We start from the raw sequence: 14,407 nt of genomic DNA on the forward strand, positions 1-14,407 counted from the left end.
GGATGCTGCACTGCAGCCCATTGATAAGCAATCACGTGTATTATCATAAACGTAACAGGATGTCACCACACGCGTGTCGATATCCTAACTACTAGTAAGGTTAGTACCACTAGTACGTAAGGTTAGGTACATTAAGCCTATATGTAAACATGGTTATCATCGAAACGTTTTATTCACTGGCTAACTAACAGTTTATTCCAATACAGCAACATTCGTACCGACCCTTATCTATTTTACAACTAAACCACTTTGTCAGACGATTTAAGTTGCGTAATACAGAGATTGGATATTGAATATTTTCTCAGTAATGCATTCTATACTTCCAGACCAAACAGGCCATAATTACGCACGAAATAAATGCCACTGGGCTCGTTATTAGCGACAGAACATATTAGGTATTTTTACGGTTAACTACACGATTTAATTAAACTTTCTCCTGCATATTAATATAACTGAGCTGCAATGTTTGCTGGCTACAAGATTCATTATTTGCGATCTTTCACGATTCCATCGTCTTTACTCCCCGTGGTGAACCGCGTCGATTCTCACTTAGATAGAATATATAATAAAACATATAAACAGTATAAGTTTTACAAGACTGTACTTTCACTTTTTAATATGGCAAAACGTATTTAATGGTCTCACATTATTTTTGTGTGTTTTTAAAACTATTTTGTTTGGGCCAGTATAGTTCCCAAACTGTGGTATATGCGTACCACTATAGTCTTCCGGGTGGTACGCGAGCAACTGATTAAGTTCATACCAAAGAATCGCATATGATCTTTTAGTGAATGTTGTAAGCATTATTTTAATTCACATAAATTACTCAATACAGAGCAGTTTAGGTGTATTAAATTCCTGTAGGCCGTGTATTGAGTATACGCCATGTTAAAACGTGACACTTTCTGCTATATTCCGTACTAGAACTTTTTAAATCGAGACGTTGTTTCACAGAGTATTTTTGCAAACTATATCTATACTTTACTTACGCGCATATATTACTTAGGCAAATACCCAACTTGTTTGCAAGCACCTGCAGACTAAATAATCAAGGGGACAATCGCTATTATAACGCATATAATCGACGTGTGAATTGCTATTATGTCATAATCAACTGCCAGGCCAAACAATTGCTATTATAATGCAATGAATTTACGTGTAAATCCCCACTATTTCGTAATAAACATGCTGCTTGGTTGAGGAAAACATCGTAAATATACAGTAGTGCTACTTCTGGAATATATTTCGGTTGTTTTTCGCCCTGTTTAATTAACAAATTACATTTATTTTGCACGCAACTTTAAGAAAGGCAGTCCCAAGATTGTGGTGCGAATTCCCGCCGAAAGAAAGACGTATGCGTGCGGTTCCTATAATTTCACTATTTGAAATTGGTTGTTCACGAGCCTTTAGTAAATTATATGTAGGTGGTACGAGAACGCGTTACCCTGCATGAACCAAAATGTGCATGGTACGTGAGTAGATATAAAAGTCTGGGAACAACTGATTTAGGCTGAACGAAAACAATTTAATTTCGATTGATTAGGTTTTACCCTTACGTATAAATATATAGTTATATATAGCAGGGTGGGGGAAGATATATATATATATATATGCTGACGGTGTCCAATCTGACCCCACAGTACTACATTTATAGTAGGGTGGGGGAAGATGGGTCACGTTTGGTACATAATATCCAAACATCCTGATCGTGTTTTAAACAATTAACAACGGCCTATGGGAGTCGTAAGGATACACTTTTATAATTCTTTCAATGTTCTTCGTTTACTACTAAATGGGACGAGAAAATAGAGCTTAAAAGTGTCCTATCTTCCCCCATCCTACTGCATTATATCTGTGGTTTTACCCAAGTTAAAATATCTTTTATAATGACGTCACCACTAAAGTCCTAAATTGATGACGTAAATCGGTAGTCGTTAATTGTCACTGCAGTTTTTAAAAGCAATTTTTAAAACTCGTTGAAAACAGGGATGAATAACGCAAATGCACCTTTTATGTTCTCATATTGATGTCATGCTACGATTTTTTATATAAACACTTATTATTTAATTAGCTGACCAATTGTATGACCAATCATATGTCTTTAATCGTTAATTTAAATTATTATGATGGTATTTACACGTGTTTTACTTGTTCATGCAGCTGAGTTATTACAGCTCCCACTGGCAAACCTTCTAGTGTAGTTGTTTTTAAGATGGAATGTGCATTAAAGGCTATAAATAGGCCATGAATGTGTTAATATACCTTTCAACGCTCTTCACAACGGGGAGTTTTATTTCGTTACAAACTAAGCATAGACGTGGATAAACCACAGACGAAGGTCGTGCGTCGGGGTCGTTATGGAATCATTCGCGCAACATTACTTTCTATAGAGCGGAAGAAAGGTGTTGGGCGGGAGAGAATGATATTGCGGGTGGCAGAGTTGCTTAGATTCTATTGGTATTACCACAGAGTTTAAGTAAGAGGGTAATAGTTAAGCTAACTGTATGAACTGTTTGGCAAAAACGTTTTGTTTATATTAACACCCTTTAATGTGTTTGAACTTTATTTGCAGTTTTTTACAAGTTTGCACACGTTTGTAAAAATAATCTGTCAGCATGAGTGGACGACGTTTTTTCGTTGGAGGCAACTTTAAAATGAATGGAAATAAATCCTCTTTGGATGATATTATTACCAATCTTAACACTGTGAATTCGCCTGAAACAGGTAAACTAAACATCTTTTATAAAGAGCTTTATTTGATATGTATTTATTGGTAAAAATGTGAACTTACACTTGGAATCTGTGTTTAGATGTTGTTGTTGCTCCATCTCCACTATATCTTGATTATGTCACCAACAAAATCACCAGCCAGGTTAAAGTTGCTGCCCAGAACTGTTACAAAGCTGCTAAGGGTGCTTACACTGGTGAAGTGAGGTATGCGTTACAGTTAAACATGAAATTTCAATAATAGCAATATAACACAAACCTATTGTCCCGCAGCCCAGCAATGCTGTCTGATGTTGGTGTTAATTGGGTAATCCTCGGTCACTCGGAAAGAAGACATGTATTCAATGAATCAAATGAATTGATTGGACAAAAAGTAACTTCTTCTAACGAACATATGCTTTACACACATTAGGACACATACCAAATTAAATTTGTATATTAGGTTCTGTATTTATAATTGTACACAGTCATACTTGATGGACATGTCATTTGATGTGCCGTGGATGACATGTCAGTATGCACTTTAATGAAAGGTTCTTAAATTATTAAAAAACATTTGCATATACAACAAAACCTATACATACTGAAAAATAATAGTTATACATGTTATCTAAATAGCTAGATTATGGAGGACTCTTTGGTGTAAATTGGTTCGAAGTTTATACCCTTTGTGCTGGTGCTTTGACTGTTATGCGTATGTTTGCAGGTGAAACATGCATTGGAAAGTGGTTTGAGTGTAATTCCATGTATTGGGGAAAAACTTGATGAAAGAGAAGCTGGAGTTACAGAGCAAGTGGTGTTTGAACAAATGACATTTATTAAAGGTAATGCCATCCATTATACACACATTTTGATTGTAGCCTGCTTGAACTATATTTTCTATTAATTAGATAATGTGGAAGACTGGAGTAAAGTTGTCATTGCATATGAGCCTGTGTGGGCTATAGGAACTGGTAAGACAGCAACTCCTGGCCAAGCACAAGAAGTTCATGAGAAGCTAAGGAAGTGGTTGGCTGATAATGTATCTGATGATGTTTCCAAATCAACAAGAATTATTTATGGCGGTAAATCTAATATTTTTCGCTGATAATGTATCTGATGATGTTTCCAAATCAACAAGAATTATTTATGGCGGTAAATCTAATATTTTTCGCTGATTTTCAATTTTTATTTGAAATCTTCATATTAATACGAAAAAAATATCAGATTACCACTGCCAATTAAAACATGGTTTAATTCATCATTATATAAGGTTATGTATGCTGGTTTTCTAGTTTTATTTTAAATCTTAATAGGAATACAAAAAACGGCAAGCAAAGTCCATAGAAATCACAAGTTAAGAAACAGAACTATTTGGCTGCCATTTGATTTTTATGGACTTTGATGCACTGCTGTCTTCTATTGGATTAAGACTTTTCCACTGTATATTCTAGGTTCTGTCAATGCTGGAAACTGCAAAGAGCTTGCTAAAGGAAAGGATATTGATGGTTTTCTAGTTGGAGGTGCATCACTGAAACCAGAATTTTTAGACATCATCAAAGCTAATGCATAATCCTGTGCTTATCTGCCCCTTTAGTCTGACATTTAGTGCTGTTACATCTTTTTCGGAAAGTTCATGTTGTGCAGTGTTGATTTGTATAAATCACATATAATTTCTTGAATAAAAATCGTTATGCACCAAAGTAGGAAATGGAATGGGACCTTTCATATACAAAAAAATATTTCATAAGAACTAAAACAACGTTTAACTAAGGAGAAGTATTGGATTGAATCTTGGTTTCAGAACCTGAGTGTTTAGGCTGTGGTGTCAACTCTGGGTTAAACTATACCCACAAACAAAAGGTATACCACTGGGAACTCTCCTTTTGTAATCCAAATATTGTTGCCCAAAGAAATTAAGCAGTGTGATTTCTTCATAATAAATCCTCTCCTGAAAAAACTTCCAGCTAGCAACGGTGTATCCAATTAAACAAATTGGATTAAGTAATAGCACCTGGAAAATATTTTTGTGCAACGTATTTAGGAATAATTGGAGATTTAATTGGAAAACATAAGTTTTAAAAATATTGTAGAGGCACCAAAACTATACAGTACTGCATAATATACACCTGTGTTGCGACGCTCCAACAGAACCAACCAGTATATGATGGATGACGGAAAAGTGAATACACTCCATTTACTATGAGTTTATGAGAATCTCGCTTATAATATTGAACAAGATGAGTAAAGCTCTTTCCTAATAAAATGTGGAAAATTTTAATGATAAAATTATGTTTTGGCATTCTGAGTATTGCAACAGTATTTGCCAGGACCGTACCTGCTGTGTACATTGAAATTTTTCTAAACAAGTCTCCAGATAAACACAGCGTAAAACCAGTCCATATTAGCCACTGAATGGTCTTTATACCTAAATAATAATATTATATAGAATAAAATTGGTGCTCACTGCTCATAGGAATATAAACATATGAATGTAGAAATGAATAGGTGTAACCTCCTTTATCCTCCCGTGGCCGGAAAACAACAGTCGTTATAACACAGGTGTTCTGTTTCATGCACCTTACGCCTGGTTACGAGTTATCATGTATGTTACTTTGTACAGTTTGTAGGTGATTATTTATTTCGAAGTTTTTCATTGGTTTACGGGCAGGCGTGCTAACCACTTTGCAAACAAAGAGATCTGGCCTAACTTTCGTTACAGCACACAATAGTACTTAACTAAGACTGTTAATTCAAATATTATACAAATCTTACCTGGAAAGAAGTACAGTAATGTCCAATGCTCCACCACACTTAAAATCATGGCAACATTAAACTCTAGACTGTGGTTTAAGATGAAGGAAGAGAGAGATATACTTGTTGGATTAAACAGGGCAGTGGCTAAGTATTCACCCATATGAAATGTTGACAGAACACAAATGTATAGGCCAAATGATAAATATAATGTAGATGCAAAGTATGCAATGCTGAAACCCATCATAAAAAATGCAGTCAGCATGTAGGATCTCCATGCAACCTAAAAAGACATTAGAACAACTGGAATTATTTTTACTGTTCTATTTTCGAGCTATTAAAAGGTGGCAACAATGAAGAAATAATCAATGTATTTAATTACTTACCGAAAACATTCGCATGTTTATGATTTTAGCTGCAAGCCACAGATGGGAAACTACAGTGGTCAAAATCCACCCAACGATAATGTAGATATTTTCAATATCGCCTTCCCATATCCAATATAGCGGACTCCATAACGCACAAGAGAAAATTGAAAGCAGCGCAACTTTTGCGTGTATAATCATGCTCTTTAATGTGATGACATAAAATCGGTAACTTCTCACTATGGCCTGTAGTATTGCCGTTTTTGCCTTACTTTCTTAGAAGTTTTGCATCCAACCTAAGCAAATTGTAAATTAAACAGATATACAACTGTGTTTTTTGAACGTACGTGTCTGTCTACCTCCTCACAGGAAAGCCAAATACGGAAAACATTCTATACTCTCTACGCATGATTACGTTCAAAAGTAAACTTTAGCAATAGAAATCCAACGGGTTTCGTTTAAAGACTTCGTTTGTTATTTTTTATACAGGTTGGTTCTGTGTTTTAATAAGAAAACAGGCACAACGACAACGTTATATTTATTTTTTATCGAAGAATGGGTCAATGCAGGCACGATCATGTCGAAATTAAGATCCATACTAAAAAGATCAGCAATTTATTAGTAAATATGAAGTAAAACACTTTTCATAGTTACGGGTTGAAATTAATATCATTTGCTGCACTGTGGGAAAGCAGAATCATGCACATGACAGTTTATTGTGTACTTAACTTACACTAAAAGCAGGGTACCATTTATACAAAGGCACTAGTTTCTCACATATTCTAGTTGGAAGTTCGTTGTAGGTCCAGAGATTTGAAATAATAGTTATTAAAACACTGGAGACAAGTTAAACTTACACCATTTTAAAAGGTCCCAGTTACACAAGTGAAACAGAAAGCTCAGTCAAATAAGTGCCAGCATTCCAAAATGCCGTGGGTTAGTACTGTTTTGAATTGCCACAATTAATACTTGTTTGTGTAATTATCCATTAAAAGATCCAAAGGAAAAGGCACAGTGTATAACATGGATGTACAGTAAGACTGGACTCTTACACAAAAAAATGACATGTTCACAATCCCACTTCAGAATCTTAACACAAATAGGCTGCTTGTAAAATATTTAAAAATTGCACCATCTTCACACTTTTGTTGCAAGCTTTTTTTAACAAGGATTAAACCACAGAAAAAAAGGCCCTGTGTAAGTAGTAAAAAAAATATTAAAAATTCAAAATTTGTAAAATCTGTACTTCCAGTGGGAGCACGCATAGTGACACATTTTTTCAAAATGACTGATGTTGTACAACGGCAGATTCCCTCATTGAATGCAGAAAACATTTCCGTAAAGAATGGCAAGTAAGAAATAATTGCAAAGTTCAGAATATTGATCACTTAATACTTGTTGCGATTATGGAAATTCACAATTGCTCGTTCTAGTGATGTTCGGTCAAAAGTAAAGTTGACCCAGGCAGCTGGCAATGAATCAGCTTGCAAACTTTTACCTTTCCCTACAAAAAGTCCACCATCACCTTGATTAGTTGCATGCAAATATTGGCCTCTGCCACGGCCACCTTGATGTGGTTTATTTCGATTTTCTTGTTTAATATTCAGTGTACGAATTGCATAAATATCCTCAAGCGCTTTATTGTTTCCTTGCTTAAATGAGTTGATCTGCTCATCTTCGAAAGATTTTTCATTGGAAGTCTTGGGAGCCATGGAGAGACTTGGAGATGTGGAGAACTTGACCGGCGAACCAAATCCATTGTAATGTGATCGAGGTGATTGATTGGAGTTCCTGCCTTTCTCCTTACCTTGAGACTTTCTTTCACCCTTTGGCCTGGGTTGTAAAATTTGTTTTGGTTTAGTAATTGGAGCTTCAGGTTCTAGGGATTTCTGGCCTGCAATCCATCTGCGTAGTTGCTTCATGAATGGAATGACCATGAAGAAACAGTTTGCAGCTATATTTAAATTTTGCTTCGGTGTTTGGTCTTTTTTATGAGCAGGTAAATCACTCACGCTAAACCACTGTACATTCTTGATTTCTCCTCTGGTTTTTGGACCAAACTTGGTATCCAAAGGTACATCTCTGACAAAATACAACCGGCTTAGTTGTTCATTCAACAAATGTTCTGCATACTGATTTGGTTTGATGCTCTTAGTGATGTCATATCCTGTTTCTTCAAGCACTTCTCTTGCAGCACAAATCTCTGGTTGTTCATCCTTATTCACCTTGCCTTTTGGAAACCCCCAACTGGCCTTGATCCAAAACCCTTGTACAAGCAGGACGTATTCCAACGTACTGTCCATAAGGATTGCTCCATATGTTGGAACACTTCGTTTGTATTCCTTCCAACTGTGCAAAAATACAGTTTATTAAATTTTGTAAATAAGTTACTGTTAATATGAGTGTAGTTACATTTGATTAGAGTAATTTTATACAGATATTTTGGTTTGCCGAAAATCATTTTATGTTATCTATTTCCAAAATTTTACCACAACTTGATTAGTTAGCTAACATACCTTTCCAATACTTTATCTACATTTACATCACTTGGATTCAGCAGGAAAGGGTATGTTTCAAATACCAGCTTCGCAAATTCTTTCATCCTGCAGTCAGGTAGGCGATTATTTTCAGCTCTGAAGAAGTCCAGGTAAAACCAATGTGCGAGTTCAATTTGGAAACACAAACGAATCATATCCTCTTTCTCTTGTGAAGGGATGTTCAGCAGAAATCTGCTGCACAGATCATCAAGCACATTTGGGCTAATTTTTAATTTCGACATGTTTTTTTGGTGTCATATGCCTCTAGCTTGCAGATGCTGAGAAAATATCTAAAAACAATATAAAAAAACTTGGATTAGGGAGTAGGGTTATGGGCTAAATCTATTGATTATGTGATTTATAATAATACAATATAAACCTTAAAACCTTTTTTATTTAGCATATTAATTTTAAGCATCAGAACTTGTAACATCAAGTTGCATTTGCATACCTGTTACATCAACAGCAAAGTAAAACAATCTTTATTCTCAGTTATAAAACCTACGTGTAATTAAGTAAAAATTTATCTGCAAAATATAAAGGGTTTTTATAAAAAGCCGATTTCTACAGTATCATATATAAATATTCCTTTTAAATGTGGTTTGCCTTTAAAACAAATACACTAAATTATTAAGCACCATTGATATTTTTAGGAAAATAAAAAACTTACTACAAAAGTGAAGCAAATATAAGCTACTGAACTAGAAAAAGTTAGAATAAAAAAGTAGCAACAATAAATCAATAATTAAATAATGCATTACGCAAATATTCTACTATATCTATAATAATAGCAGCAACATAAAGAATGGTATTGTTAATATGAAGGAATGTGAAACTATGGAGTCATACAGACTAACATTATACTGCACATATTTGGTAAACAACCTTTGGGAAATATAATATATGGTGGATTAATGTCTGAGATTCCAAAGTTTATAACACCGATTTGTACGTGCATGCGAACATAACCCAAGTAGCAGAAACATCATCTGGAAACAAAGAAACCAAAACACGTACAGCTAAACGCACACGGTCTCCACGACATTCAATTATCTCAGAACATATTGTGTTTTTGAGACAAGAAGAGATTATTCTGCTTGGGTCACGATGAAGAAATTGAACAGGGAAGCCTTTGAATGTGTGGCCCTCAGGAACAGATCGACGTACTGCGTCTTGAAAGTCATCATTTCCTGCGTTAAGAATCCCAGTTTGTTGTTCAATTTCATAACTGCCAAGTGATGATGTTAGAATGTAACTCAGGTGGTTGTCCCATTCAGTTGACAAATCCAAATGCTTTCGGTGCATCAAGACTTGAGCCTTTAGGGAAACTTCTAAAGTATTACTCATTAATGCGGGATCTAAGGAGGGGGGTTTGAGATTCGGTAAAGGGCTACAGATGCTTGGGTACAGGTTTCCAGAAACTGATGTAATCGCATCTGTTGGCATGCTTTTCCATAGTGAGGTATTTCGAAGGTTGAATTTAGTTGTATCTACAATGTTCAAAGGTTGTATGTTGGCATAGAAATGCTCATTGTTGTACACACAACCAATTGACTTGAATGGGTGTTTGTTTGTGGGTTGTTTGGTGGCAGGTGGGTCATTTGGGTCAACTCTTTGATGTGTATATCTTTGACCAGTGGTAGAGTCCCAAAAATAAACCTTCCCGTCACAGTGAATGGTCATAACCCAAGTACAAACAGCCTTATTTGACTTTTTACCACTGCAAACATAGGCTTCAAGGCCAAATCCGAGCAGTAAACTACACAGTAAGTTGCTGTGATCTTCAGAACTACCTTTCTTTGCACAGAGAAATGAATGAGTGGTTTGCCAATTAGATGCATTGGTACCAGCACCACCAAAAGAATTGCTCTCACATGGAATAGCGCTCACAAAGCGCGCAGCCATTTTAGGACTTGTGATCAGCCTACCAGCTTGCAGGGGAGAAACATAAGAACACACAAGGCGATTTACCCCAGTTTCATCTTGAGAAAATATTTTGACCGGTCTTGTTTCGTGTTCGGATCGTATTTCCAAGTATTCCTTCCACCACTGCTTTGCATAAACAACAAAGAGACGATCTCTCTCTGCAGCACGTTGTCTCTCTAATTGCAGTTGTGCATCTAAAATATCGGGCAGCAATACATTCTTCACAGGTGGTACAAGTTCTACACTGACATCTATAATACCAGCTGGAACTTTACATTCAGCACCAACTCCCATCATTTCAATGGTTTTTCGAACCTGGCCACATTTTTCAGTCAAAATTTCTCTCCATTCAAAACTGTGGGAGGATATAAGGGAAGAAGTTCCATCATTATCATGTTTGGTCAGCACTAAATGCACAGGATCACAAATAGAAAGCATGTTCTCAACATTCATCATTGCAGATGACTCTCCAGCATCTGGAGAATGCAACTCCAGAAGAAATGCCTCGTTTAAATTAGGCTCGCATGCAACTGGAACTGGGTTTGAAGAAAATCGCTGCCCACGAAAATGCAAGTGTAACTTGAACATGGAACATCCTGCACCACCTGTTGCATTCACATGCTCCAGAAAAGCTTTACCAGCTAAAACATGAAAATAAATGTACCTTCGGGTCGGATTCACAGCTGCTTTACTTGTAACTTTTGAACGTGCATACTCATCTGCTGAAGGCTCATGGGTGGCTGGTTTATAGTGGTCAGAATACATAGGTGAACTGACTTGAAGCTTAGACAGAATATCCTCAACAACACCTCTTCGTTTCAGGTCACTTAATATTTGTCCTTCTGTGATGTCAAAATTTTCATCGCTTGGGCCGGGGTCCTGCCTGTTTAAACTTTGTGAAATAATGTCTTTGATCTGGTCATGAATATTTGCCTGATTCATCTGATTATGAATGATTTGTTTGAGCTCCACGACTTTTTCTGCCGGCAATGCCATTGTTTCCAGTTCACACAAACAAAGAATTTTCTGTAAAGATCATAAACAAGGTGTAATGGACTCATAATGTAATTTAAAAAAATTAGACACATCATTTACTCACGTTAATTATTACAAATATATCTGTAGCATAAAGTATGAGTAATGCATCTATTTAAAGAACAAGTCAAGTACATAAGGTGTATTTTTTGTTAGAAATAAATACATTTAACTCACCTGCAAATTTCACTTCATACACACACGAACAGCCACCAACAAATGCTGCAAACTTCGCTACTTTCCAAACTTCATTCAAACGAAGAACAAACAGCAAACGGTTTTGGGTTTATAGCTATTCCTGACCGACGGTAACTGTCATGTATCAGAATTGTAAATGCGGCTTTATTACCGAATTAAAATATAAATGCAGTTTAGTGATAATATCTAAGTACTGGTAAATTTATAAGTTTTGTAATATTTTTTTTTCTTGTTCAATGCACGTGCACCCCATAATATTGACGTCACCCTTTTAAAGTGCCACATTTGTTGTGATTTCTATGGAGGTAAAAAAAAAAAAAATTACAAAAAGACCGCGCACTTTGCGAAAGTTCAAATGAATCAAAATCCTTTCTGGTAGTTGGTGAGTAATATGTATCGTCGTATGTTTTTAAATTATCCTGTTGAATAACTTAATACGACATTACGTATGGTATACTTTATTAAGTTCTTCTTTTAATTTAAGCTTTAATTTCATATGCTGTATAGTATGTGTACGAAGACGCTGTTCGTGGTATTATTATTAAGCATAATTGAAGGACTTTATTGTAAAATTTAAAATATTGATATTATTAAGCATAATTGAAGGACTTTATTGTAAAATTTAAAATATACCAATAAATCATTCCGATGTAATATAAGTCCAGTCTGTAAAACATTCCATTTGCACACACAAGATGTTGTTTTCCCATTTGCGTTCCCACACTCTTTCTCAGTAGAAGGTCCTTGCTTATATCTCAGTAGAAGGTCCTTGCTGGTATTATTATTAAGCATAATTGAAGGACTTTATTGTAAAATTTAAAATATTGATATTATTAAGCATAATTGAAGGACTTTATTGTAAAATTTAAAATATACCAATAAATCATTCCGATGTAATATAAGTCCAGTCTGTAAAACATTCCATTTGCACACACAAGATGTTGTTTTCCCATTTGCGTTCCCACACTCTTTCTCAGTAGAAGGTCCTTGCTTATAACAAAGCCTTTTCAAATGTTTTTCCTAAATGTTTACTAAAAAACATTGTCATTGTTACTATCATAAATTACCAAGCCACATAATCAACATGCTAACATTCTTTCCAGTTGAGCTTCCTGATTTGAGTCTTCATCTATAAGCCAACATCTGTGATCACAACGACACCTGGAACCGTGTACAATGGAATCCTTCATGGTCGAGGATCAAACTCTTCCCATAAACTTTGACTTCAGGTAAGATGTTTTGCAGATTTATTGTGTGATAAAGTTTGTAGTAATTGCCTAATTGGTAAGTATACATTTGGGGTCCCGTTAATTAGTGCATGTCCGCTATGTCCACAATATTCACTATGTCGTCTATCTATGTCCACTATGTCTTCTATGTCCGCAACATTTACTATGTCCGCTTTGTCCACAATATTCACTACATGGCGGACATAGTAAACTGAAAATAGTGGACAAGCGGACATAGTGGACATGCACTATTTAAGGTGACCGTACAGTTGTGACAATTCAAGTATTTGTATTGGCTCGATGACAAAAAATTTGCAGGGTTCTTATGTTATTTAATGGTAGATGTTTCTTTATACTTTTATTAGTTAAAGTTAAGTAGGCCTTTACTTTCTTTCTCTTGCTATAATGAGGTGTTTACGATTGTTTCAGATTATTTTAAATATATATTTCACTATTCAAAATCTGTTAATACCTTTTAATGACCAATTGACAAGTGTCAAGTAATATCATTTTCATTCTTCTATTCTTGTAAAAAATGTACATCCCAAAATTACATAGTTTAATTTGGTATGTGATAAATATAAACAGACAACAGCAGTAGAACCAATCAGACAAGTTTTTCTGCACTAGTTGTAACTGTAAGGTGCGGTGAACAGGCAGATTTAATTGGATTAATAAAAGTTGTTACTGTTTCAAGTTTCAATCAATATTTGTACTTTTTGTAATTGCAATATATTTTTTGTGTTAACAACTGTTTACAACATGTATCACCACATTGCAGCTTGTTTTAAAACAGCTTTTTACTTAAATTTATCATTTTTGTTTGTGTACATAAATAAACTGAGATGATTAATGTTGAATATACTATACTTATAATTGTTGTTTGATTTACATTGTGTTGCATTCTGATTGTATGGGAGAGTTTAAAGGAAATTAAATTATATCCAAATTTTGTATAAAATATTATACTCAATAGTTAAATAGTTTGTACTGCAACAAAACATTGTCTTTGACAATGTTAAGTCACTTATGTCAAAGAGAGAAAACTACTGCTACAAACATGTTGCTGTTTTCTAAACAATCAATGTTTCAACTATTTTTGTTGCCGTTTATATATGATTGTCTGCGCTAATTCAACGCTTTGCATTTTTTCTCATTTCGTCTCTTCCTGCCCACGCCTGACGTGTGATGCATCGTTCGTTCGTTCTGTTGCAGCCAACAGTTTCCGTTCTGCCACTATATACGTGCAGAAGCATTGTACGTTTGATCTCCTGCGAGTTAAATGGCAGACCGAGTCCCAGTAGCCACACAGATGCAGAGCGGTAGTTAATAACTCAGGAGATCGGTATGCCAAGTTAGCTTGACAGTGATGGTTCACGCACAGGTGATGGCGACTGCGCCCTAATCCAACGCCCGTAATTGTTTCATTGCCTTGAGATATAGCAGCGCCTTTCATGTAAAACCAGTGTCATTTCGCCGCCATTGCGGAAATAGGATTGCTTTATTAATCCATTTCTCAAATCGTCTTCGTTGGCCAACTCCCGATTCGACTCTTTTGTTATAATCCCGCCGNCAGTTCTAATCGTCATCTTTCAATTGGCGTAGTTAGCAGGTTCAAACGTCAAAATTACCGGCTGTGTTTTTCCCTTCGAACTGT

The 14,407-nt window shown here is 35.5% G+C and overlaps 5 protein-coding genes across 9 annotated transcripts in view; 2 read left to right on the forward strand and 3 right to left on the reverse strand.

Moving 5' to 3' along the window:
• Positions 1–2,572: 2,572 nt before the first annotated feature.
• On the forward strand, positions 2,573–4,409 carry LOC100183090 (triosephosphate isomerase B-like). The gene is made up of 6 exons (XM_002130754.5): positions 2,573–2,724; positions 2,811–2,934; positions 3,001–3,100; positions 3,434–3,551; positions 3,618–3,791; positions 4,161–4,409. Exons 1-6 carry the CDS (start codon positions 2,616–2,618, stop codon positions 4,277–4,279), a joined length of 744 nt encoding a protein of 247 aa, XP_002130790.1. The 5' UTR covers positions 2,573–2,615; the 3' UTR covers positions 4,280–4,409.
• LOC100180736 (protein-S-isoprenylcysteine O-methyltransferase-like) lies at positions 4,356–6,233 on the reverse strand. 3 transcript variants are annotated; one of them, XM_009860648.3, is made up of 6 exons: positions 6,173–6,215; positions 5,847–6,121; positions 5,482–5,743; positions 5,045–5,134; positions 4,836–4,963; positions 4,356–4,720 (listed from the first exon to the last, which is right to left on the reverse strand). In XM_009860648.3, exons 2-6 carry the CDS (start codon positions 6,024–6,026, stop codon positions 4,535–4,537), a joined length of 846 nt encoding a protein of 281 aa, XP_009858950.1. In that variant the 5' UTR covers positions 6,027–6,121; positions 6,173–6,215; the 3' UTR covers positions 4,356–4,534. The 3 variants fall into 3 exon arrangements, with proteins under 3 accessions (XP_009858950.1, XP_002130716.1, XP_026691020.1); XM_002130680.4 differs by having other exon boundaries at positions 5,847–6,227; XM_026835219.1 differs by lacking the exon at positions 5,045–5,134 and having other exon boundaries at positions 5,847–6,233.
• A 113-nt stretch (positions 6,234–6,346) lies between these two features.
• LOC100185451 (m7GpppN-mRNA hydrolase) lies at positions 6,347–8,918 on the reverse strand. Its single transcript, XM_002130585.5, has 3 exons — positions 8,814–8,918; positions 8,342–8,652; positions 6,347–8,174 (listed from the first exon to the last, which is right to left on the reverse strand). The coding sequence occupies exons 2-3, from the start codon at positions 8,602–8,604 to the stop codon at positions 7,214–7,216; spliced, it is 1,224 nt and encodes a 407-aa protein (XP_002130621.1). The 5' UTR covers positions 8,605–8,652; positions 8,814–8,918; the 3' UTR covers positions 6,347–7,213.
• Positions 8,919–9,008: 90 nt separating this feature from the next.
• On the reverse strand, positions 9,009–11,630 carry LOC100175266 (centrosomal protein of 76 kDa-like). The gene is made up of 2 exons (XM_002130607.4): positions 11,501–11,630; positions 9,009–11,314 (listed from the first exon to the last, which is right to left on the reverse strand). The coding sequence occupies exon 2, from the start codon at positions 11,282–11,284 to the stop codon at positions 9,296–9,298; it is 1,989 nt and encodes a 662-aa protein (XP_002130643.1). The 5' UTR covers positions 11,285–11,314; positions 11,501–11,630; the 3' UTR covers positions 9,009–9,295.
• Positions 11,631–11,819: 189 nt separating this feature from the next.
• The window catches only part of LOC100183006 (myomegalin), a 32,246-nt gene continuing 29,658 nt past the window's right edge, over positions 11,820–14,407 (forward strand). For all 3 annotated transcript variants that reach the window (XM_018812504.2, XM_009860649.3, XM_018812506.2), the window contains exons 1-2: positions 11,820–11,903; positions 12,625–12,750. In XM_018812504.2, the coding sequence (XP_018668049.1) occupies positions 12,698–12,750 (53 nt within the window). In that variant the 5' untranslated portion in view covers positions 11,820–11,903; positions 12,625–12,697. The remainder of the gene's footprint in view (positions 11,904–12,624; positions 12,751–14,407) is intronic.

This window comes from Ciona intestinalis, chromosome 7 (assembly GCF_000224145.3).
Source record: "Ciona intestinalis chromosome 7, KH, whole genome shotgun sequence".
Lineage (NCBI taxonomy): Eukaryota > Metazoa > Chordata > Ascidiacea > Phlebobranchia > Cionidae > Ciona > Ciona intestinalis.

Coding starts and splice junctions, on each gene's coding strand:
- LOC100183090 (XM_002130754.5), top strand. CDS start 2,616: ATGAGTGGACGACGTTTTTTCGTTGGAGGCAACTTTAAAATGAATGGA. Junction 2,725..2,810: donor TGTGAATTCGCCTGAAACAG/GTAAACTAAACA, acceptor ATCTGTGTTTAG/ATGTTGTTGTTGCTCCATCT. Junction 3,792..4,160: donor AACAAGAATTATTTATGGCG/GTAAATCTAATA, acceptor TGTATATTCTAG/GTTCTGTCAATGCTGGAAAC.
- LOC100180736 (XM_002130680.4), bottom strand. CDS start 6,026: ATGATTATACACGCAAAAGTTGCGCTGCTTTCAATTTTCTCTTGTGCG. Junction 5,744..5,846: donor TAAACATGCGAATGTTTTCG/GTAAGTAATTAA, acceptor ATGTCTTTTTAG/GTTGCATGGAGATCCTACAT. Junction 5,135..5,481: donor ATTACTGTACTTCTTTCCAG/GTAAGATTTGTA, acceptor ATTATTATTTAG/GTATAAAGACCATTCAGTGG.
- LOC100185451 (XM_002130585.5), bottom strand. CDS start 8,604: ATGTCGAAATTAAAAATTAGCCCAAATGTGCTTGATGATCTGTGCAGC. Junction 8,175..8,341: donor GTAGATAAAGTATTGGAAAG/GTATGTTAGCTA, acceptor ATTTTTGCACAG/TTGGAAGGAATACAAACGAA.
- LOC100175266 (XM_002130607.4), bottom strand. CDS start 11,284: ATGGCATTGCCGGCAGAAAAAGTCGTGGAGCTCAAACAAATCATTCAT.